This window comes from Podarcis melisellensis, assembly GCF_964234715.1.
Source record: "Podarcis melisellensis genome assembly, chromosome: 8".
NCBI classification, from domain to species: Eukaryota; Metazoa; Chordata; class Lepidosauria; order Squamata; family Lacertidae; genus Podarcis; species Podarcis melisellensis.
The window spans coordinates 80,882,475-80,905,478 of NC_138540.1; the positions used below are offsets into that span (position 1 = coordinate 80,882,475).

The window sequence follows — 23,004 nt, forward strand, 5'->3', positions numbered from 1 at the left end:
TTGCGTAGGTTATACACTTTTGCATAGAATTTTGCAGAATTCTCTGTCATGGAGAATGCTGACCTGCAGTGAGCCACTCTTCCTCCTTGCTCCAATAGGGAGGGTTAGGCAAATTAGCTTTACAATCTTCATCCCTGACATTTGGAGGAGTAATTGCCATCTCCGTTTTTTTTCTACTTCTGCTTACCTCCAAGACAGACTGGTGCCTGCGGAAGCTAATTATAGGCTATCTTTTCCTTCCCCGTCCTAAGTTAGCAGGGTGGGGAGAGAGTTGGTGGTTTTTAAAAATAAACACGCTGCAAAATCACCAAAATGAAGCGCTGTTGAAGCCTCCTGGCCGATTCCTCAAAAGACTAAGGCCATGCCAAGTGGCTATGCTTTCTTTTCAGAATTTCTGTTAGGTTGGGCCAGACTTCACAGTTCTTTAAAGGGCAGGGTGACTTCGCGCAGCCCTGCATGACAAAACCAAAAGGATTTTGGTCTGCTTTATTTTTATTACGGTCTGCTTTATTTTTATCCACCAGAAACGAGGGCGTTTGCTACCAGGAGTGTGTGGGGCGCTCCTTGCTTGCCAACCTCTCTTCCTCTTCGTCGCTGAGCTCTCAGCGGGCTGGGGGGCCCCCGCAGGGCGGACTCTCCTACTGCGTCTGGGTCTTGTCGACCACTGAGGACATGCAGCCCTGCCGGCCAGAGCAGATCTGCCCTACGATCACCCTCACTATCCAACCTGATACCCTCTGTATGGTGAGCACAGGGGGTGGGCACAATGGGGGCCAGGGGGCTGATTCTGTAGGCAAGTGATACCTTCCAGAGGCAGATGCTTGTCATTTAATACATTAGTGATGTCAGAAATCAGCAGGAGGAGATGGACATGACTAAAGCCTCCTCATTCTTCTTTTTTCTGTGGCATTTGGCATATTTTGCCTAAAAACATACTGCTGTCTCTCAAAAGCATGTCTAGAAGCATGAAGCCCTCCCTTTTTTTTAAGGGGGAGGCAGTTTCTTGGGGTGCTGGAAGTTTGAAATATTTTCCCCATTTCTTACCATGAGATATTGGCACAAAAGATTAGAGTGGCATTGTAAGAATTTTCACCACTCTCCTTTATCCCTCCCAGTTTATTTAACGGAGCCCAGTCGTGAATGAAACAAAATCCAAACTGGGCAAATACCTCCCCCCCTCCCACATTTCATGCCGCTGAATCACCCACCAAATCTCGCCACGAAAATGCATGCATATTTCTTTAAGCATATCTTTGTTGTGAACTTGCTTTTAGTAATGGGATGATGGGATTTGTAGTCCAACAGCACCTGGAAACCCAAGTCTGGGAAACCCTGATCTAGAGTCCCTGTTGGAAGTCACAAAACAGAAACCAGAGGCTGTATTTGAAAAACTGCGTGTCTCTTTGAAGAATAGCAAGTTAAATCCAATGCTGATGACTCATGCTTGCTTCCCCTTCGCTTTCTCCTTAGAATAACTATGTCTATGCCTTTGATGGACTTCCTGACTTCCTGGACACGGGCCTGATCCAATTGGATCGCACTCTCATTGGGGCTTTCTGCGGCCAGGGCCGTCCACGTCCCATCACTGTGGAGGCCGTATCAGGTAGGAAGGAGGTTGGATTCAAGAGTTTTGATGCAGGGTGTGAACTTAGTGAATTTGTTTGCTAGTCAGATCCACTTAGCTCCACATTACGACTCTTGACTATGGCAAATCACATACCTTTATTTGAAAGGCAGGATTCCTTTCCCACTAGTAAGAGGCGATGAAAGCTTACGAAAGGCCAGCGGCCTCTTAGGCATCAGCATCACCACTCCTGAACCAGAGCATCTCTTTGGCTGTGTGTTGTGAAGCAGCCCATCTAATAACAGGCAAGCTGACTCTCACAGAAGGGACCTCTGGATGCCCTTAGAAGCAGCAAAATATAAATTCCTGCTTCGTTCCTCCACACTCTTGCCTTGATAAAGGAAATCTGAATACTTCTACGGAATGCTGGATAGTTCAGTTAGTTAGACTTGTGGTATAGGGACACGGGTGGCGCTGTGGTGTAAACCACTGAGTCTCTTGGGCTTGCTGATCAGAAGGTCGGCGGTTCAAATCCGCACAACAGAGTGAGCTCCCGTTGCTCTGTCCCAGCTCCTGCCAACCTAGCAGTTCGAAAGCACACCAGTGCAAGTAGATAAATAGGCACCACTCCGGCAGGAAGGTAAATGGCGTTTCCGTGCGCTCTGGTTTCCATCACGGTGTTCCGTTGCACCAGAAGCGGTTTAGTCATGCTGGCCACATGACCCGGAAAGCTGTCTGTGGACAAACGCCGGCTCCCTTGGCCTGAAAGCGAGATGAGCACTGCAACCCCCTAGTCGCCTTTGACTGGACTTAACCGTCTAGGAGTCCTTTACCTTTGCCTTTTTGCCTAGACTTGTGGTGCTGATAATGTTGCAGGTTCAATCTCTGTACGGGACAACTGCATGTTCCTGCATACAGGCTAGATCAGCGGCTCTCAACCTGTGGGTCCCCAGATGTTGTTGGACTACAACTGCCATTGTCCCAGAGCTCAGGCCTTAATAGCTAAGGTTGATGGGACTTGTAGTTCGACAACATCTGGGGACCCACAGGTTGAGAAAGGCTGGGCTAGATGACCCTTGGGGTCCCTTCCAGCTCGGCAGTTCTAGGAATGCTGCTCCTCCGATTCTCTCCCTCCCTGTACTTGCAGGCCTTCTGGTCATCTACTACGAAGCCAACTCCACCGAGGCTTCGGGCTTCAACGCTACCTACACGGTGCACCGCTGCCGCCCCAGCTGCCACCCCAACCAGGAGTGCCAGGAGGGGAGCTGCATCTGCAGAAACGGCTACACGGGGCCCAGCTGCCAGTTTCAGATCTGCCCGGGCAACTGCAGCGCTCATGTGGGGCAGGGGGTTTGCAACAGGGTGAGCCCCGGGGGTTTGGTTTGTCTGTGTGCATGAAGGGCAGGAATATTTCAGAAAGGTCCAGGGACAAGGGTGGCCTCAATGGCAAAGGGGAAAGGCAGTTGGTTTCTGCCCAGGGAGTTTAGGAGCTGACATGGGTGCCCAGTCAAAAAGCATTCACAAGCTAGGAAGGCATTAAGTTCCAGGCCTGGTCTGCAGTGATACAGGTATGTCCAAAGGGCCTTGCACGACAGCATGACAAAAGCAGTGCTTGGACACAGGTAGGGTTGGCTGCATTCTGCTGAGCAGAATGGCTGCAGGGTGGGTAACTGAACATAGGTGAGGTGGTCTTGAGTCTACACCTTAGGAAAAAGCAGGCAAGCAGACTATGGGTAGAAGTGCAGGAATCATATATAGTTGTTCATCGACATATGGAAATCTCCAGAAAGTACAGGAGTTACCTGGGTGGTTTGACGGTGGCCTTTGAGTATTGTGATGGCAGTGCAGAGCCAGTTTCCAAAATTTGTGTGTGTCCTCCTGTGGGTCTCATTGTCTTCCCACCCTTCTTTGTCTCTCTGCCTACCCCCCCCCCCCATCTCTTCCCTAGAGCCTGGGTCTGTGTGTTTGCAACGATCGGTTTGCCGGCAAAGATTGTTCCATCCCTCTAGATGCTGGCAAGATAATTTGGGAAACCTTGATCGACACCCAGCTGACAGCTGTAAGTGAACCCCCACATCCCTTGAAGGCTCCCTCTGACATTAGCTTTTCGGTTCATTTTCTCTGTCATCCGGCCTGGGGCCTCTTTGAGCCATGAGAATGGGTAATTTATCACTGAGAGCATACTGCATTAAATTAAAAAAAAAAAATTATTGCTGCTCTGAGCAATGTCACTCTTGAAAATAGCTGTGCTTTGGGCTTGTTACACACTCAGGGCATCTAATCAGTTTGTCCTCTATCTGAGGAAGAGGGCAACTGACATGATCAAGGATCTGGAAACCGAGCCTTATGAGGAACAGTTGAAGGAGCTGGGTTTGTTTAGCCTGGTAAAGAGGAGAGGGAGAGGAGATATGATCGCCATCTTCAAATATCTCAAGGGCTGTCACATGGAAGAGGGAACAAGCTTGCTTTCTCCTGCTCTGGAGGGGAGGACTCAAACCAGTGGCTTCAAGTTACAACAAGAGAACTTCTGACGAAACATCAGGAAGAACTTTCTGACTGTAAGAGTCGTTTGACAGTGGAATGGTCTCCCTCAGAAGGTTGTGGGCTCTCCTTCCTTGGAGGTTTTTAAGGAGAGGTTGGATGGCCATCTGTCATGGATGCTTTAGCTGAGATTCCTGCATTGCAGGGGGTTGGACTAGATGACCCCTGGGGTCCCTCCAGCTCTACAAGTCTGAGATTCTACGCACTCAGGGTCTCTGAGGCAGCCTGACTGGCCACTAAGTGGGCATAGATGCAGAAAGACCCAGCACTATAATCTAACCCTCACCTGTGCATTTTCCAAGGACACAGCCAGCCGGTTTCTTCACCGCCTGGGCCACACCATGGTGGAGGGGCCGGACACCACGCTTTGGATGTTTGGGGGCATGTCACTGCGAGAGGGGATGCTGGGCAACGTGTACAGGTAAGAGACCCTCCCCTCCCCAGGCTTATTCCAATGGGCCGCCCCTGCCTTTCCCATCTTGGCCATAGAGGGTGCTGTCTCTCCGCAGATACTCCATTGCCGAGCGCCGCTGGACCCAGATGCTGGCAGGGACGGAGGACAGAGGCCCAGGGCCCAACCCTCGGTACTTTCACGCGGCCGCCTACATCCCCTCCTGCAAGGCGATGTATGTGCTTGGTGGACTGACGACCGACGGGGTGGCCAACGACTTCTGGCTGCTTAACCTCACCACTTTGCAATGGAGGCTCGTGCAGGTAATCCCCCTCATTTAGACTGTGAGCGGTTGGCAGGTCCCTGTTAACCGGATCAGGCCAGTCCACTTCCAACCGCAGGCAACCAGATGCTTCCAGGACACTCCCAAGCTGGGCATGTACCTTCTCCTGATCCGAAACTGTGGGTGTTGGCAGCAGATTATTACATGACCGATAGAGGAATGAGGAGAGGACCTGAGTGCAGGAGGTCTCAGCGCAAAGGCCTGGGGTTAATGCACAGAGCACATGCTCCTCTGTTTCCACGATGCAGCCTACTGGGTTCTTCTGGTGGAGGGGAAAGAATCCGTCTTAGCCTATAAACTGCCCCCTCACATTCCACCAGTGTTGCTGCAGATGAATCCACATTGGTGGAAAGAGAAAGGAATGCTGTGCCCCACACCCCTGCCCCGTGCCCTTCTCTTTCACATGCCCTGGATCCTGACATGTTCCCTGTTCCCTTCCCGACTTCTCCAGGACCCTCTCATCCCAGCCGTGGCCGGTCACACACTCACGGCTCGGCGTGGCTCTTCCCTGCTCCTTATTGGTGGCTACTCTCCTGAGAACGGCTTCAACAAGAAACTGCTGGAATATAACGTCGTGTCGGAGAGCTGGCGTGCCGGGAGCCAGGCTGGAACGCCCCCTACGGGTAGGGGATCCTTTCGACCAGCTGTGGGGCCCTGGGATTAACTAGGTGGTTACAGAGCAAAAAAAATGCTCCACTTGAGAAGGCAAGGTTGCCTTGATTTGAGACAGTCGCCTCTTCTGAAAACCTCTAAGAGAGGGAATCCCATAAATCCTTTGTGCCACAGTTGCAAGGCGTGCAGGCTGGGAAACGTTACAAATGTCCCACGGTGCCTGACCCTGTATTTCCACTAGTGAGATCAAACACAGACCCTGCCCCCCCCCGTCCCACCCAACAAACAAAACACCTGGTATTGAATTTACTTTTCAGGTCTGTACGGACACTCGGCTGTGTACCACGAGGGCACGGATGCCATCTATGTCTTTGGCGGCCATCGCTTCCACGTGGAGATGGTTTCTGCTTCCCCTGAGCTCTACAGCCTTTATTATCCCAACCTGACCTGGAGCTTGCTGGCTCCGTCTCAGGGGCCAAAGGTGAGATGCTGCCAGGGCAGAAATGTAACAGTTGCGGCCAGGGTGCAGTTAAGTACCAGCCTTCCCAAAAAGGCACAGGGCTTCAGGTACGGAGAAAACACCAGAGAGTTTCCCAGTGTAGAGATTCTCCCCATCTTTGGTGCCGCTGTTGCAAAGCCCTGAGGCCCAGAATGAAATATGAGGTCTGCTTAGCACTGTCTGTGAGATTCCTGCATCGGGAGATGACCCTCTTGGTCTCTTCCAGCTCTACAAGCCCATGTGTTGCAGGGAAATGTAGGATAGCATAAGTGAGAAAAGAGTCATTTTCGAGGACAGCACGTGTGTGTGTGTGTGTGTGTGCGTGCGTGGTGTGTGTGTGTGCCTGCACCGGTGTCATGTGTGCCCTCTTTTGCATATACATGCTAGGAGAGGCGAGATCACGTAGAACGTGGGCAAGCTGAGTGCAAGAAGTTTGGGTGTTTGAGGCAGACAATCCCAATGACTCTGCTGCTTCACACAAAGTACAATTAAGCAGGAAGTTTAAATACGTGGCATGGAGATAGGAAGATAGGAATCTAGGAAGCTGCCGCCTTATGCAGAATTAGAGCTATCCAGCTCAATACTGATTGGCGGTAGATCTCTAGGGTTTCTGGCAAAGGTCTTTCCAAATCCTATCTGAAGTTGGTCCATGACAGAGCCTGGGATCTTCAGCATGAAAAGCAGATCTTTTGCCCCCGATCTACTGCCCTTCCCCAGTGATTTCACGGCCAGGCTCTCACACACACACCCCGATACGGGAGGAGGAGCCAGCTGCCTTGAGCGAAACCTTTGCACAGAACAATGTAATGCACGCTTAGCCTTGTCATCTCCTGGGTGTGAGTCAAGCTGATAAGGACATCAGCTGAAGCCTTAAATCACTCTCGGCAATTTGTCTTTCCTTTCCTGCGGAAGATTTCGTTGTTCCTCCCGAGCGAGTTATCTGCTGTCTGGTATAGGTTGGCCATGATGGGCACATGATCCTGCAAACACTTGACAGAGCCATCATTTCCCCAGGGAGGGTGCTTGTCCTCCTTGCAATTTCAGCGATGGTGCAATTTAACATTTTCTTTCTTTCCCTCCTTCCCTTGCACTTACTGTGGGATGGGAGTCCAAACCCACCCAGCCCAGCTCTTTCTTGCATTAACCACAAGGGTTTTGTTATTGGGGTCCTAAGCCATGAAGAGCTTTAAAGGTCAAAACCAGTGCTGTTCCTTTGGAGGGTCAGTGCAGGCAGCCAGTATATTTGGAACAGAACTGTTATAATTATCATCATAATTTATTATTTATACCCCGCCCATCTGGCTGAGTTTCCCCAGCCACTCTGGGTGACTTCCACTGAATATTAAAAACAAGACAGCATCAGAGATTAAAAACTTCCCTAAAGTTGTCTTTTAAAAATAAAATAGTTGTTTATTGCCTTGACATCTGCTGGGAGGGCATTCCACAGGTCGGGTGCCACTACCGAGAAGGCCCTCTGCCTGGTTCCCTGTAACTTGGCTTCTCACAGCGAGGGAACCGCCAGAAGGCCCTCGGTGCTGGACCTCAGTGTCTGGGCAGAACAATGGGGGTGGAGACACTCCTTCAGGTATACTGGGCTGAGGCTCTTTAGAGCTTTAAAGGTCAGCACCAACCCTTTGAATTGTGCTCAGAAACGTACTGGGAGCCAATGAAGACTATATATTGTTATAATATAGTCTTGTCCTGGAGAGTCAGAGCTTAGCCATCTCTGTCTTTCGGGTGAGCGTAGAATCCGGTCGGAAGAATGGGCTTGAGAAGGGGCCCCGTGGAGTACGAGGCTCGTATTGGGGGGAATTGTGAAATGCTATTACTCAATGGCTCTTTCCTGTCTTTCCTCAATCCCTTGTTCCCTACTACCCTCACCAGCCGCTGGCTCACTTCTTCCACATCGCAGCAGTACTGAAGGACACCATGGTGGTGATCGGGGGGCGCACAGAACGCGAGAATTTCACCAACCACCTTTTCTTCTACCAGCTAAACTGCAACACCTGGATCCTACCCAACAGCACAGGTCAGGGCTGGGATGGATTTTTTGGCAAGATCGGAGGTATAGGATTTGACATCAGCCTGTGGCCCAGCGACCTAAGCTTCCTTAACAAATAATACTCCCTGGTCCCTATTTGACATGCAGAATAAATGATGCAAGTCATTTGAATTTGCAACGAAACAATACCTTACCGGTTCAGAATTTGAGTCGATTGCCACAGATCCCTGGGGCTTCAAGTCCTCCATGTTTGTACATGTGATAAAGGAGAGCGCGTTAGCCTCCCACAATGTGGACTGACTGACTGTAGACATGTGCCCACCTGTTATCCATGGTTAGGTAGCGGAGGGCACCCCGTAAGGAGTTCCTGCTGCCTAGTGTGGGTATTTCTCTATCCCTCCATTTCAGCTAGCTGTGCTTAGCGTTACGTTGACACCAGAGTTTTTGCCAAACAAAGCTAGTGCCAAATCCATTTCTGAAGCTGCTTGCACGCTCTCACTTGGCATCAACCATGGTTAGCAGTTCATTGTAGACAGAAAGCTAACCATGGTTAGCTCTGAACTCGAAAAGGGAGCCTTGGTGAGTGGAGGGCAGAGTGTGTGGCCTGCAAGGTGCTTTCAGTTGTCTAGAACAGTGTTTTTCGACCTTTTTTGGGCAAAGGCACACTTGTTTCATGAAAAAAATCACGAGGCACACCACCATTAGAAAATGTTAAAAAAATTAACTCTGTGCCTATATTGACTATATATAAAGTAATTCTCTTGAATAGGAATCAAATAAACACAAAGAAAGTATTTTATAATTACTTTATTATGAAATAGTAAGTCAACAGAAATATGAAAAATTATAAAATACTTTATTTTTAAATCTTTCCAATTTTTCAATTTTTCCCACGGCACACCAGGCAACATCTTGCGGCACACTAGTGTGCCGCGGAACAGTGGTTGAAAAACACTGGTCTAGAAGACTGCCCAGTGTTATGTCGGCGCAGGGCCCTTGTAGAAATTATATTCATTTATCTAGTGAAGTGATGGGGAACCTCTGGCCCTCCGGACGTCAGCAGATTTCAGTTCGCATCATTCCTGTCCGCTGGCCAAGCTGGAGGATGAGATCCCCTTCCCATCTGCTGCTTTCTAGGTTCTCTAGTGCTTCCTCATCTTCTGTGTTTGCTTTGCAAATCGTTTCCTTCCATACATTTCTGAAAGAACACCTTGAGTTGTTCGATTTGGCTGCATAGGTGCATTTATGTGCTTCCAGCTGCTGTCCTTAGCCATGTGTGTTCTCTCTCCAGTTTTGCTTACCTGTGAATTTCTTTTCCCCTCTCCAGCAGAAGCAGTCGTGGGAGAGCCCATCATGGAGTCCATTGCCCACGCTGTGGCTGCTGTCGGAGGACGCATCTACCTCTCTGGGGGCTTCAACGGGGTAGCGCTGGGGCGCATGGTGGCTCTCTCCGTGCCCTCTGACCCTTGCCTCATCTTCAGCAGTCCGGAGGCCTGCAACAGGTCCAACGCCAGCTGCACCTGGTGCCACGCCAGCTGCCTATCTGCGGATGCTGCCGAGAGGTGAGGAGGGGCAGAGTCTGGGCAAACGGCAAAGATGAGAGTGGCCGGACCGTGCCTCTTGTTAGGAAACAGGACGGTGCGGTTAGCAGTTGGGGTGGGACTAGGCAAGAGCAGAGAGAAGAACTGGGGGCTGGAGCTGCTTGGGAGGAGCTCATTGGTGGCAGGAGAGGCACAAATAGTTACAGGAGTTAAAATGAGGCATTGCCAAAGCTCATCAGGTGCCTTCAGGTTATTGTAATGTAGCCATTCCAGGGAGCGCACAATTGTTAGCAAATGGATTTCACATCCGTGCTGCGTAGTTTCATAAAGTTCTATACAGAAGAGACACTGTATCCTCTACCCCAAAAAATCACATTTTACTCCTAGATCCATAATTTCCCAACAAGTACAGACGAGTGCTCCCCTTCCTGTTACTCCCTTTCCAGGTTCTTCAACTTTGCCAAAAACTCTCTTTAGCCTAACTGAACCGCCATAGATACACCAAATTCCATAACCAAACTGATTAACTTTTGAATCTCATCTAATAGATGGTTGAATCGTTTATTGGGAACACCTGTTCTTAATTCTTTCATTATGAAAATTGCTTTAAGACCCTTAATTTGGTTGTCCTCTTCCATCTTTATTTTCCTCTCATTTTTTCCACGCAAGCCAATTTTGTTTGCTCTCATCCCATAAACTTTTTTTCATCCCTTTCCCCCATTTGTTTAGAGCAGGGAGGGGGGAGCCTGTAGCCCTCCAGATGTAGTTGACCTCCGGTTCCCATCAGCCCCAGCCAGCAGGCGAGGGATGATGGGAGTTGTAGTCCTCTGGAGGCCTACAGGAAGAAGGAAGGGGGCCTCCTTTAACAATGTGATTCATTGTGCTATCCTCTCATTTTAGAGAATTTCACTCCCTTTAAAAAAATAAATAAATCTGGGGGGTGCAGATCATGCATTGAGAAGGTTGAGCAAATAGGGTTGGTCCTATAGGTATAGGAGAAGGATTTGGAAGAGTTTTTCCCCCACTGAGCTTCCTGCTTGCTCTCCTTTCCTTCCCGCAGGCAGGGCTGTTCTGGCGGGACCTCCTGCTTCCCCACCCCAAGGTCCGCAGATGAGTGCCGCCGGCTGAGGACCTGCAGCGAGTGCCTTGCCCAGCACCCTCGTGCCATGGCTCACAGCCTGGGCATTCCAGTGAGTAGCCCCCAGCCCTCCTTCTGGCAGCTGGCCCACTGCCCGGGGAGCACCTCTTCCTCCTTCTGTGTTGGCGGTTGCGGGGCTTCCAAACTCGGCACTTCTGCATTCACTTTTTAGGGAGCGCTGAAGGCAGGTGGTGGCCTTCGGCTCACACTGTAGTAGCACGTAATCCCCACCTCTCCAGTTCCCGACGGTCCCCGAATTGGGTGCAGGGGAATGATAGGGAAGTGCGGAATTCGAAGTGTGACCAGGTATTCCTACCCGACACCCTGGGGAGCTGCTCCCAGTCAGTGTAGACAAGACTAGTTAGGTGGACCAATGGTTGGACTCAATAGAAAGCAGCCTGGGGCACTGCTGCCAGCCAGTGTGGACAAAACTAGTTAGGTGGACCAATGGTCAGACTCAATAGAAAGCAGCCTGGGGCGCTGCTACCAGCCAGTGTGGACAAGACTAGTTAGGTGGACAAATGGTCAGACTCAATAGAAAGCAGCCTGGGGCGCTGCTGCCAGCCAGTGTAGACAAAACTAGTAAGGTGGACCAATGGTCAGACTCAATAGAAAGCAGCCTGGGGCGCTGCTACCAGCCAGTGTAGACAAGACTAGTAAGGTGGACCAATGGTCAGACTCAATAGAAAGCGTGGCCAGGTATTCCAGCGTGTCCCAAGGGAGTGGGTTCTGAGAACAGGGAGGGGGAAATGGCAAAAAGGATTGAGGACATAATTGGGGTTCAAGATGACCCTAACAGATTGGAGAAGTAGGCCCAAAATAACAAAATGAACTTCAGCGGGGACAAATGGGAAGTTCTGCACTTAGGCAGCAATAACCAGCTGCACAAATATAGGATGGGGAATACCTGTCTTACTAACAGTACATGTGAAAAGGGTCTAGGGGTCTTGGTGGACCACAAGCTGAACATGAGTCAATGGTATGATGTAGCAGGGGAAAAGGGCTATTGCTCTTCTAGGCTGCATCAACAGAAGTATTGTGTCCATATCAAGGGAGGTAACAGCACCACTCCATTCTGTCTTGGTCAGACCACACGTGGAGTACTGTGTCCAGTTCTGGGTACCACAATTTAAGATGGATATTGAAAAGCTGGAACGTGTGCAGAGGAGGGCGACCAAGATGATCAAGGGTCTGGAAACCAAAACCTTATGAGGAACGGTTGTAGGAATTGGGTATGTGTAGCATGGGAAAGAGGAGAATGAGAGGAGATAGGATAGCCATCTTCAGATATCTAAAGGGCTGCCACTTCGAGGATGGAACAAACTTGTTTTCTTCTGCCCTGGAGGCTACGACCCAAACCAATGAAAGGAGATTCTGACCAAACATCAGGAAGCCCTTTCTAACAGTAAGAGCTCTTCAAAAGTGGAACGGACTCCCTCGGAAGGTGGTGGACTCTCCTTTCTTGGAGCTTTTTAGCCACCTGCTGTGTATGATCTAGTTGAGATTCCTGCATTCCTGGGGCTTCGACTCGGTGACACTCAGAGCCCCTTCCCACTCTACAGTTCTATGATGGAAAGTGATCTGATTGCAACCCCTAATTTCCACCTGCAAATCAGCATCAATGCTACTCAGAACACACTGAGCGCCAGAAAGGTTACAGTGCCAGTTTATTTATTAAAACATTTGCATATTGCTGCCTTACTTTAAAAAACCAAAGTGGTTTATGACAGCCGTACAATCAAAACCATATGAAAATGTAAATTTGTGAAATAGGCTTATATAAGCCAAGGGGTTGTACGGGGTTGGGGCTTGAAGCATTGTCGCCAGCCTTTGGTTTGTAGTGACTGCCCCCAGTCGGGGAGGCTTTGACCTTGTATTCTGAACCCCCCCCCAGGCCTTACCCCAGTGCAAGTGGTGCACCAACTGCCCCGAGGGCGCCTGCATCGGCAGCACCGGCAGCTGCACCTCGGAGAACGACTGCCGCATTAACCAGCGCGAGATCTTCGTCGCCAGCAACTGTTCGGAGATCTCGTGCGAGGCCTCGGACTGCGCCAAGTGCACGGCTTCTGGGAAGTGCATGTGGACGCGGCAGTTCAAGCGCACAGGTGAGGGGCAAGAGGTGGGTGGCGGGGAGGGAACCATTGATGGGCCTTGCAGGCAGAGGGAGAAAGAGCCGCGGGGAAGGGGCTGCACAGGAATGCAAGGGGGAGGCAAATGGGGATTTTGTGGCTGGAAGCCCCAGGAGGGGAGACTGCTCTTGGGCACGGAACCTGCCTGAGGGTTTGCCAGGGGCATCTCGTCCACTGTGAGAACAGGGGGTTCTGGATTAGGAGGCCCAATGGCCTGATCTTGTGTTATTGGGTTCTTCAGGACAGAACACCACACTAAGTCAGATAGTGGTCAGACAGCCACTAGCGAATCAAAGGCAGATTTAGGGGAGCGGTTCAGCCGCAGAGGTTCAGGGATGCTGTGACTATGATGTAGAAGGGAAGGTGAGAGGCCAAATTTGAGGCACCAAGATCTGCCACTGGTGGAATGAAGGGTGAACGGAAGCATTTGAGGGGAGCTGATGAAAAGAGCAAGGTGAATTGGTAGTTACTTGGCTTGAGAGGGGATCCCTGAGATGAAGAAATCCAAGCAGATTTCCTTACAGCAGCATGTTGCGCAGTTCACCAAGGATTTCTCCTGCCCCAGCTGCATGGAGCTCCTCTTTATTTCTGTGGGGGGCTGTGCACACGTCCCACAAGTCAGGCCCCTGGGTGTTTAAATGGCCCTTGGGAATCATCCGAGAAACAGCTGACGCGCCTCCTGGTATGTGAGGAAAAGGAAGAGGCGTTTCGGACCCCACAAAGGCCACCATCCCTGACTCTTCTCCTCCTCCCTCTTCTGGCCCAGGGGAGACAAGGCGTATCCTGAGCGTGCAGCCCACCTACGACTGGACCTGCTTCAGCCACTCTCTCCTCAACGTGTCCCCCATGCCGGTGGAGTCGTCGCCTCCGCTGGCCTGCCCCACGCCGTGCCACAACCACAGCACCTGTGGGGAGTGCCTGAGCTCCAAGGGGGCCGACGGGGGCTGGCAGCAGTGTGTCTGGAGCGTCAGCTTGCAGCAGGTAATCCCCGGGGGCAGCAGGGGAGCTTGGGATTGCGGAAATCATGCTAAAAACGGGCTCCTCTGCGTCATTTATTCACGGTGCAGGATTTCGATTGGGAAAAGTGCCCGCACATGAGCTCTAACAGGCACCCTCTTCTGCCTCTGTCTCCCCGCAGTGCATGAGCCCCACGTACCTGCCCATGCGCTGCGCGGCCGGGATGTGTGGCCGAGTGCTGAGCGGGGCCGAGAGCTGCACCCCGTCCTGCTCCCGTTTCCAGCAGTGCGCCCTCTGCATCCAGCAGCCCCGGTGTGGCTGGTGCGGCCTCCGCGGCGAGAACGGCAAAGGGCGGTGCATGGAGGGAGGGAGGAGCGGTCCTCACCACGGTAGGTACCAAGCAGAACCGGGGGGTGGGGGTGGATGGGTCAATGGCACCTTCTCAGGGAGTGTGGAAAGCAGCACGGGACAAGGCATGGAAAGTGGCAGCCTGGCAGTAATGTGCACAAATCCTAGTTGCAAACAAGGCATTTCTCCGAGAGGTCCAGAGGGTGGCAACACGAGAACGGGGCCTTCTCTGCAGTGGCTCCCCCTCTGTGGAATGCTCTCCCCAGGGAAGTTTGCCTGGCGCCTTCATTATAGATCTTTAGGCGCAGACAGAAACGTTCCTTTTTAACCAGGCCTTCTGTTGATCCAATTTACATCCTTGTTTAGGGAAGTTTTTAATGACTGATGTTTTAACGTACTTTTAATCTTGTGTAGGAAGCCGCCCAGAGTGGCCAGATGGGTGGGGTGTTGTTGTTGTTGTTATGCCATTTTAAATTGTGTTATTTTGTGGGGGGGCTATTGGGTTGTTTTTGTTTTTATTAGGTATTTTGTAATTTTATATCTTGATTTTATTCTGTGAACTTCCCTGAGACCCCCAGGTATAGGGCGATTAATAATACTAATACTAATAGTAATTGCTTTTATCAGAAATATTTCCTTTTATTTGTGGTCTGGGGAAGCCCTTTGCCCAGGATTAAGTGGTTGCTCCTGGAGAGCCTGATACAAGCCGGTTGCGAGATGCAGCCCAGAAGAGCTTGAGGGCGCCAGGTTGGGGGCAGCTGCTCTTAAGGATTGCCAGCAGCTCTTGTCCCTCTCGCCTCCCTGCAGGACTGGTCGAGTCGTGTGGCCTGAAAGCAGACTGGGCCTTCATGGCCTGCCCTCCCGAGAACGAGTGCCTGAATGGGCACCACGACTGCAACGAGACCCAGAACTGCAACGACCTGCCCCACGGCTACAAGTGCACCTGCAAGAACGGCTACACGCTGGACAAGTGAGTGCCGTGGGAGGGGGGCAGAGATGAAGCAGGGAACAGTAAGCCTGTGCTCTCGGCAGTAGCTGCCTCAGCTTCACTAAGAACCATTGCATTTCAGACAACTGAGCTGCGAAATCCCTTCGAAATCCCTGTGAAAGCCAGTGTGGTGTAGTGGTTAAGAGCGGTAGTCTTGTAATCTGGGGAACCGGGTTCGCGTCTCTGCTCCTCCACATGCAGCTGCTGGGTGACCTTGGGCCAGTCACACTTTGTTGAAGTCTCTCAGCCCCACTCACCTCACAGAGTGTTTGTTGTGGGGGAGGAAGGGAAAGGAGAATGTTAGCCGCTTTGAGACTCCTGAAGGGGAGTGAAAGGCGGGATATCAAATCCAAACTCCTCTTCTTCTCTTCTTCTGTCTACCCTGGTCTCTTTAGATATTGCACACGAACCGGCCGCTTTTCTCCATTGATGGAGGGTGGCATTTGCCGCAGCTTCACCCTCCCAAACTGAGGGAAACCCTTGTCCCTTCAGCACCCCTTCCTCCTCCAGGGTAAACCCACGTAGGTTATGTCTGTACATCACAGCAGACTGTTGCTGATGGCGTGCTGAGAATGCAGAGATCCTTGCTTCGCTCTCCTCCCTGCATAAGCAACAAAGCCAGCACAATCTCTGCTTCCTGTTAAGCCTGAGCTAGAGTGCATATGGTTTGTTTTGCCCAAGAAAACCAAGATGCGAAGCTAAGGATTGTCCCTCTCGGAACCTCAACTTCGGGTCCCAAGCTGTGGTTGGACTACAACTCCCATCATTCCTAGCCAGACTGGCCAGAGCTCAGGGATGATGGGAGTTGTGGTTTGAGCACATCTGGGGACTCAGGGCTGAGAAAGACTGCTCGAGGCTATCAATATCCTATAAACTATGGCTAGGCAAACTAAGGCCCGGGGGGCCAGATCCTGCCCAATGGCCTTCTAAATCTGGCCTGCGGACGGTCCGGGAATCAGCGTGTTTTTACACAAGTAGAATGTTTGCTTTTATTTAAAATGCATCTCTGGGTTATTTGTGGGGCATGGGAATTCGTTCATCCCCCCCCTCCAAATATAGTCCAGCCCCCTACAAGGTCTGAGGGACAGTGGACCGGCCCCCAGCTGAAAATGTTTGTTGACCCCTGCTATAAACTCACAGGTTCTTGTTGGGCAGGTTTTGTGGGTTTTTAAAAATATCTCATTAATTTAAAAATCCTTTTAATATAAGTCTGCGTACCTCTGTCTCCCACTCCCATATTTTTTTGTGGCTGTCTTTCACTTCCATACCAATGCACAGTAAACCACTCAACTTTGCAATTAGGCGGAGCAATTACTAGCCACTCTTTTTAGGCGGGCAACACCAGCGTGTGGGGAAACCTTTGCAGAATTTCCACTGGGGGTGGGGATCGCACACGCTGTGTTCCAATTGTTCTGCGCCTCCTCCTTTCTCCCTTGCAGCGTGACGGGGCTGTGCAAGCCGGTGTGTGAGCAGGGCTGCGTGAACGGGACCTGCGTGGAGCCCAACGCCTGCCAGTGCCACTTTGGCTACGTGGGGCAGAACTGCTCCGTGGAGTGCCAGTGCAACAAGCACAGCAACTGCCAGGGGGTGGAGGCCCAGGACCAGTGTTTGCAGTGCTTCAACAACACCATGGTGAGGGCAGAGGGCGGCTGAGAGGGTATGAGGGGCGCAGGGAGAGGGCAGGAGCTGGGGGTGCAAGCAGAGGCCAGTTGGAAGAGAAGACCTGCAACTGGGTTCACACTGGGCTGTGATGGGAGAGCATCTGCCCTGAATGCAGAAGCACCCAGATTCAATCTCCAGCAACATCTGCAGGCAGAGCTGGGAGACACTTCCTACCTGACACCCTGGGGAGCTGCTGCCAGCCAGTGTAGACAAGGCTGAGTTAGGTGGACCAATGGTCGGACTCAGTAGAAAGCAGCCTGGGGTGCTGCTGCCAGTCAGTGTAGACAAGACTAGTTAGGTGGACCAATGGTCAGACTCAATAGAAAGCAGCCTGGGGCGCTGCTGCCAGCCAGTGTGGACAAGACTAGTTAGGTGGACCAGTGGTCAGACTCAGTAGAAAGCAGCCTGGGGCGCTGCTGCCAGCCAGTGTGGACAAGACTAATTAGGTGGACCAATGGTCAGACCCAATAGAAAGCAGCCTGGGGTGCTGCTGCCAGCCAGTGTAGACAAGACGAGTTAGATGGACCAGTGGTCGGACTCAGTAGAAAGCAACTTCCCAAATCCCCATGCTGCTGTGTTCTTGCACGGACTTGCCTCCCTCTAAAGGCCTGGGAGGCCAAAAAGGCAAACCGTTGCTCGCTGTGCGTGCCCGCGCCCAACTCTGCCCCCTCGCCTCTTTTCCCCTCAGGGGCAGCACTGTGAAAAATGCCAGCCACTCTTTGTGGGGTCGGCGCTGAGCGGCGGCTCCTGTCGCCCCTGCAACACTTTCTGCCGGGGAAACAGCAACGTCTGCATCACGCGGGAGGAGTACGAGAGAGCCCGCCGGGATCCTGCCCGCTTCCCGCTGGAGCCGGCCTTGGTGAGTGCCAGCGGTGGGTGGCGGGGAGCCGGGCCTGCTAGCAGCTCTTTTGGTGGAAGGAGACCTGCCAGGTCCAAAGCATGGCACCCATGTTCTTCAGAGAATCCAATGCATATTGGCACCTTTGTTGTGTGCCATCGTGTGTAGAACTCCTGTGCTTACTGCATCATAGCCACACCTTTGAACAGGTACTTGCCTGAGTGGTGCATGCTCTGGTTATCTCCTGCTTGGACTACTGCAATGTGCTCTGTGTGGGGCTACCTTTGAAGGTGACCCGGAAACTACAACTAATCCCGAATGGGGCCGCTAGACTGGTGACTGGGAGCAGCCGCCGAGACCATATAACATCGGTCTTGAAAGACCTACATTGGCTCCCAGTATGTTTCCAAGCACAATTCAAAGTGTTGGTGCTGACCTTTAAAGCCCTAAACGGCCTTGGCCCAGTATACCTGAAGGAGCATCTCCACCCCCATCGTTCTGCCCGGACACTGAGGTCCAGCGCCGAGGGCCTTCTGGCGGTTCCCTCCCTGCGAGAAGCCAAGTTACAGGGAACCAGGCAGAGGTCCTTCTTGGTAGTGGCACCCGCCCTGTGGAACTCCCTCCCATCAGATGTCAAAGAAAAAAACAACCACCAGCCTTTTAGAAGACATCTGAAGGCAGCCCTGTTTAGGGAAGCTTTTAATAGACTATTGTATTTTAATATTATGTTGGAAGCCGCCCAGAGTGGCTGGGGAAATCCAGCCAGATAGGTGGGGCATAGATAATAAATTATTATTATTATTATTATTACTTTTTTGGGTCACTCCTCTGTGTACCTGTAAAATAGACGAATGAGCACTTGTCGCTAGTGCCGACATACTCATGGGGTGCTTTTCAACTAAGTTGCTCAGCACAGACCTGCTAAAATTAATGGGCCCAATTTAGCCATGCTCATTTATTTCAACGAGGCTCCCCTAAGTAAAACATAGTTTTAACTGTTGCATTTCTATCCCTCCTTTTCTCCAAGGAGCTTGAGGTGACCTACGGGGTTTTCTTCTTCTTCCCTGTTTTATCCTCATAGCAACCCTGTGAGGTAGTTCAGTGCCACCCACGCTGTGCACTTTTCTCTGCATGAGAAATAAATTGCCTTTCTTGAGAAAAGGCAGTGATTTAAGGCTCCTTGCCTTCCTCAAAATACGTATTTCCCAGTTGCATTTTGAAGCTGGCCTTCGCGCCCACAAATACTGAAAACACTTGTTGATGGGTCTAATGAAAACGCAGCAGCGTGCAAGTGATGGGCAGGTTACGTGAAGCCCGATTCCACTATAACCAGCTGCCTTTCAGAGAGAGAGAATGGGTTTGCGTCATGTTTCAGGATCAGCATTTGTGTCAGAGGATTGTGAGCCTAGTCTGCTGCCAGGGGAAAATGCACGAGTGGGAAGTCACATTTCGCTCGTCTCCCTGCCTCCCCACAGATCCCAAAGTGGGTGGCAGAAGGGCCAGCTGAGGACGCCGCCGTGTGCGTGAACTGTCAGAACAACAGCTTTGGGGAGAAATGCGAGAGCTGCCTGCACGGCTACTTCCTGCTGGAGGGAAAGTGCACCAAGTAAGGAGTCGGGAGGCCAAGGCTGAGTCTCGTTCTTATTTATTTTTTTAAAAAAACCAAACGTATGCTGCGTTCTAGGGCAAAACCTATCCCAGGGCTTCTTCCCATCATATGTGGTATCAATAAAACCACAATATCAAACCGAAACATCATGATGCTACAACGGCAGCAGTAAAAACAACAGAGAACACCATATATTAAAAGCACTTAGAAGCAGGTTTCCCGCAATATCTGGTTGGCTGGGATCCTGGACACGGATGTCCCACTGGCTGGATCCTTTCATGACCGTTCTTATACAGTGGTACCTCGGGTTACATACGCTTCAGGTTACAGACTCCGCTAACCCAGAAATAGTACCTCAGGTTAAGAACTTTGCTTCAGGATAAGAACAGAAATCGTGCTCCGGCAGCGTGGCAGCAGCAGGAGGCCCCATTAGCTAAAGTGGTGTTTCAGGTTAAGAACAGACCTCCAGAACGAATTAAGTCTTAACCCGAAGTACCACTGTAGTCTTATGTTCAGGGTCCATTTAAAAACCAGTGGAATTCGGAATGGGTGGACCATGCAGATACCGTATTTCTCACTCTATAAGACGCACCCGACCATAAGACACACCTAGTTTTTAGAGGAGGAAAATAAGAAAACAAATATTCTGAATCAAATGTTGTTGCTGTTCTGGCTTCAGCGAAAGCTGCGCAGCCTGCATGCGCTCCGTAAGACGCACACACATTTCCCCTTACTTTTTAGGAGGAAAAAAGTGCATCTTATAAATCGAAAAATACGGTATCTCCCTAGAGGCAGTAACGCTTCTGAATACTGGTTTCTGGAAGTCACAGGCGGGGAGGGGGCTCTTGTGCTTGGGGGCTTTCGATAGACATCTGGCCGGCCATTGTGAGATCAGGATGCCGGACTGGCTGGGCCGTTGCCCTGATCCAGGAGGGCTCTTCTCATGTTCTTGTGTCTCCCGGTGACCCCTCTCCTCCCAGGTGCCAGTGCAACGGCCACGCTGACTCGTGCAACGAGCTGGATGGGACCGGCTGCCCCTGCCAGAACAACACGGAGACGGGAGGCTGCCAGAACAGTGCCCAGTCAGATAAAAAGGACTGCTATAAGCAACAGGTGAGGGGCGGGGCTGCGGCCGCAGGAGGCGGGTCCTTGGCAGGGATGAAAGCAGCTTACGGAATAAGGCACAGTCCATCCGGAAGTTCTCCCCCACAATCCCCAGTGTGATAACTGGGAGCCGTGCAAGATCGTTTATGGGGCAGGAGACAGAATCATTTCTCTCCCAAGCACAGTATCTCCAGACAGAGGTGTACCTAGGCTCCCTTGCCCTCAGCGGGAGAGATCATGTAGCAGAAATGGAGAAAGTTTGCTTTTTGTCACCTTAGTGCTCTGCCGGTAACTTCCTCTGCAGCCATCAGGGTTGGGTCTGCTCTGCTCTGCTTGCTGCTTTCCCTTCTGGCTTTTCCCTCCCTCCCTTTTTCCTGCTCCTCCAGTTCTCACCTGCTTTCTTCTCTCCAAACCCTACTGGGCTCTCCACACATACTCCTAATAGCGCCATCGGCCAAATGGGGCTGCCGTGATTGCCCACATCAGCAACCACATTCCTCCGCCAAGGCACCCAGGGGGGCTTGCATACCTTGCCCAGCCATGCAGAGCAGCGGAGGAGCAGCCCGGGGAGTGCATAGTTGGGCAGGCAGAGTGGGGAGGGGCAATTTTTGTGCCCCCCTGGGCCTGTGTCCTTGGCAACAGCCAACCCCTAGGTACATCCCTGTCTCCAGGCCATGCAGGAGAACTTCCACGAAACCAAAAGAAAGGTTTGTGTGCACAGCACATAATTAACCCATGGAGCTCCTTGCCACATGATTTTGTGTTGGGCTGGGATTGCATAAACCTACTAGATAGTGACCTGCCGTGATAGCCAGAACATCATTCTCTGTTCAGAATTTGCATACCTCTGCTAGGAGATAAAAAGAGTGTAGGTGACGTCCTTTTTGACACCCCCTCTGTGGCATTTGGACGACTGATTTTGGCAGGAAGACCAATAGGGACCGTTTTGTGTTGTAAATCTGTGCAGGGACAGCAAAAGCGCACGATGTGGTGGTTATGGGCCATTTCTAAGACTTGCAGAACACCTTGTGCCACCCTTCGACTGGGAGAAGCAAAGTGAATTTAGGAAAGTGGTTTTGGAATAAGGTTTTGGAATAAGCAGCAACAGTACAGCATCATTTCATTTGCACCCCTTTCACAGAGTGAAGAATTTGGGTAGGATGGGCATCAGACTGCTCGCGTGACCCCCCAATCCCACTAAACTGACCTGCCTTTTCGCCCTTGTCCCCAACAGTGCGCCAAGTGCCGCGAGTTTTTCCACGGCAACCCGGTGGGTGGCCACCAGTGCTACCGGCTGATCATCGTGGACCAAGAGAGCTGCTTTGACCCGACATCGCAGCTCAACTGCTTCCACGAGCCCAACATCAAGAACCTGCTGCTCGGCCGCTCTGTCTTCTTCGGCGTCCAGCCCAAATTCACCAACGTGGACATCCGCATCACCATCGACGTGACCTTTGGTGGGGTGGACGTCTACATCTCCACCTCCTACGAGATGTTTGTGGTGGACGTGGACCGGGCCACGGGCTTCCACTCTGTGCGCGTCGTGCCACCGGGGGAAGACGCGGGTGGGCGCAGCGGCCTCGGCAACGGGAGCCAGCCCTCTCCGGCCGTGCGAGAGGCGCGGACCCACGGGCTCATCACCTACATCACCGTGCGGGAGCAGCAAGCGGTGCTGGTCGTGCGAGCCGTCCGGGACCGAGTGGTCATCACCTACCCGCACGAGATCCACGCCCTGAAATCCAGCCGTTTCTACGTCATCTTGCTGGGCATCGGGGGCACCAGCCCCAACGTCACAGAGTCCCAGGGGCTGCTCTTCTTCCGCCAAGACCAGGCCCACATCGACCTCTTCGTCTTCTTCTCCGTCTTCTTCTCCTGCTTCTTCCTCTTCCTCTCCGTCTGCGTCCTGCTCTGGAAGGTCAAGCAGTTCCTGGACCTGCGGCATGAGCAGCGGCGCCACCTGCAGGAGATGACCAAGATGGCCAGCCGGCCTTTTGCTAAAGTGACCATCTATTTCGAGCCAGATGCGCTGGGAGCTGCGGCCGAGCTGGTCTTCCTCCCCGCGCGGCCCCACAAGCACCCGGCGCTGACCGCTGCCCAGCCCAGCCGGCTGAAGCCGTACCACGAGGTACCCTACCCTGTGGCCCACTTCCGACGCTCTGAGCCCTTCCTCTCCCACCTGATGGGCTACTCCTACTCCAGCTTCCGGGTGGGACCCATCACCCTGGAGCCGACGGACGACGGGATGGCCGGGGTGGCCACGGTCCTCTTCCAGCTGCCCGGAGGACTGCAGGCCCCCAACCGCGCCTGCCTGGGCTCTGCCCTCGTCACCCTGCGCCACAATCTCCAGGACTACTGCAGCAGCAGCCACGGAGTCAGCAGCTCCCGCAAAGGACTCCTCAGCCACGAGAACCTCACGAGCATGTCCCTCTGAGCCGACGGGGGAGCCCTGCCGGGCTTCGGAAGGGATGGGACTCGTTGCCTGCGTCGCCCACTCAGCAGCCCTTCTTCGCCTCGGAGAGGCGGCCGAGAAGGGGTGCGCAGGAGAAGCGCCTTTGCGGGTGGAAGGCAAGGGAAGCATCTCCCATTATCATGTCATGGAACACAGACCTTGCCACCAGAGGGCGCCGCTGTACTCCTGCAGCTCCAAAGTGTTGGTGTGGGGAGGGAGGGGTCCTCTAGCGCAGGCTGCCTCCCAGTCTTCCTTGCGCAGCTGCCCAGGAGGGAATGGGCAGCAAGTG

At 52.2% G+C, this 23,004-nt stretch overlaps 1 protein-coding gene and 1 long non-coding RNA gene across 3 annotated transcripts in view; one reads left to right on the top strand and one right to left on the bottom strand.

Annotated features, from left to right (window-relative positions):
* MEGF8 (multiple EGF like domains 8) overlaps positions 1–22,843 on the top strand; it is a 54,254-nt gene extending 31,411 nt beyond the window's left edge. Inside the window, exons 24-43 of one of the 2 annotated variants that reach the window (XM_081921864.1) lie at positions 525–744; positions 1,471–1,603; positions 2,712–2,926; positions 3,513–3,623; positions 4,408–4,526; positions 4,615–4,819; positions 5,291–5,462; positions 5,769–5,932; positions 7,835–7,979; positions 9,280–9,514; positions 10,554–10,683; positions 12,526–12,736; positions 13,527–13,741; positions 13,899–14,106; positions 14,873–15,035; positions 16,493–16,685; positions 17,404–17,574; positions 19,029–19,159; positions 20,143–20,275; positions 21,501–22,843. In XM_081921864.1, coding sequence (XP_081777990.1) covers positions 525–744; positions 1,471–1,603; positions 2,712–2,926; positions 3,513–3,623; positions 4,408–4,526; positions 4,615–4,819; positions 5,291–5,462; positions 5,769–5,932; positions 7,835–7,979; positions 9,280–9,514; positions 10,554–10,683; positions 12,526–12,736; positions 13,527–13,741; positions 13,899–14,106; positions 14,873–15,035; positions 16,493–16,685; positions 17,404–17,574; positions 19,029–19,159; positions 20,143–20,275; positions 21,501–22,697 — 4,471 coding nt within the window. In that variant the 3' untranslated portion in view covers positions 22,698–22,843. The remainder of the gene's footprint in view (positions 1–524; positions 745–1,470; positions 1,604–2,711; positions 2,927–3,512; positions 3,624–4,407; positions 4,527–4,614; positions 4,820–5,290; positions 5,463–5,768; positions 5,933–7,834; positions 7,980–9,279; positions 9,515–10,553; positions 10,684–12,525; positions 12,737–13,526; positions 13,742–13,898; positions 14,107–14,872; positions 15,036–16,492; positions 16,686–17,403; positions 17,575–19,028; positions 19,160–20,142; positions 20,276–21,500) is intronic. The other variant, XM_081921865.1, reaches the window with a different exon arrangement.
* LOC309376272 overlaps positions 1–23,004 on the bottom strand; it is a 152,813-nt gene that overhangs the window by 118,722 nt on the left and 11,087 nt on the right. The window lies entirely within an intron of this gene.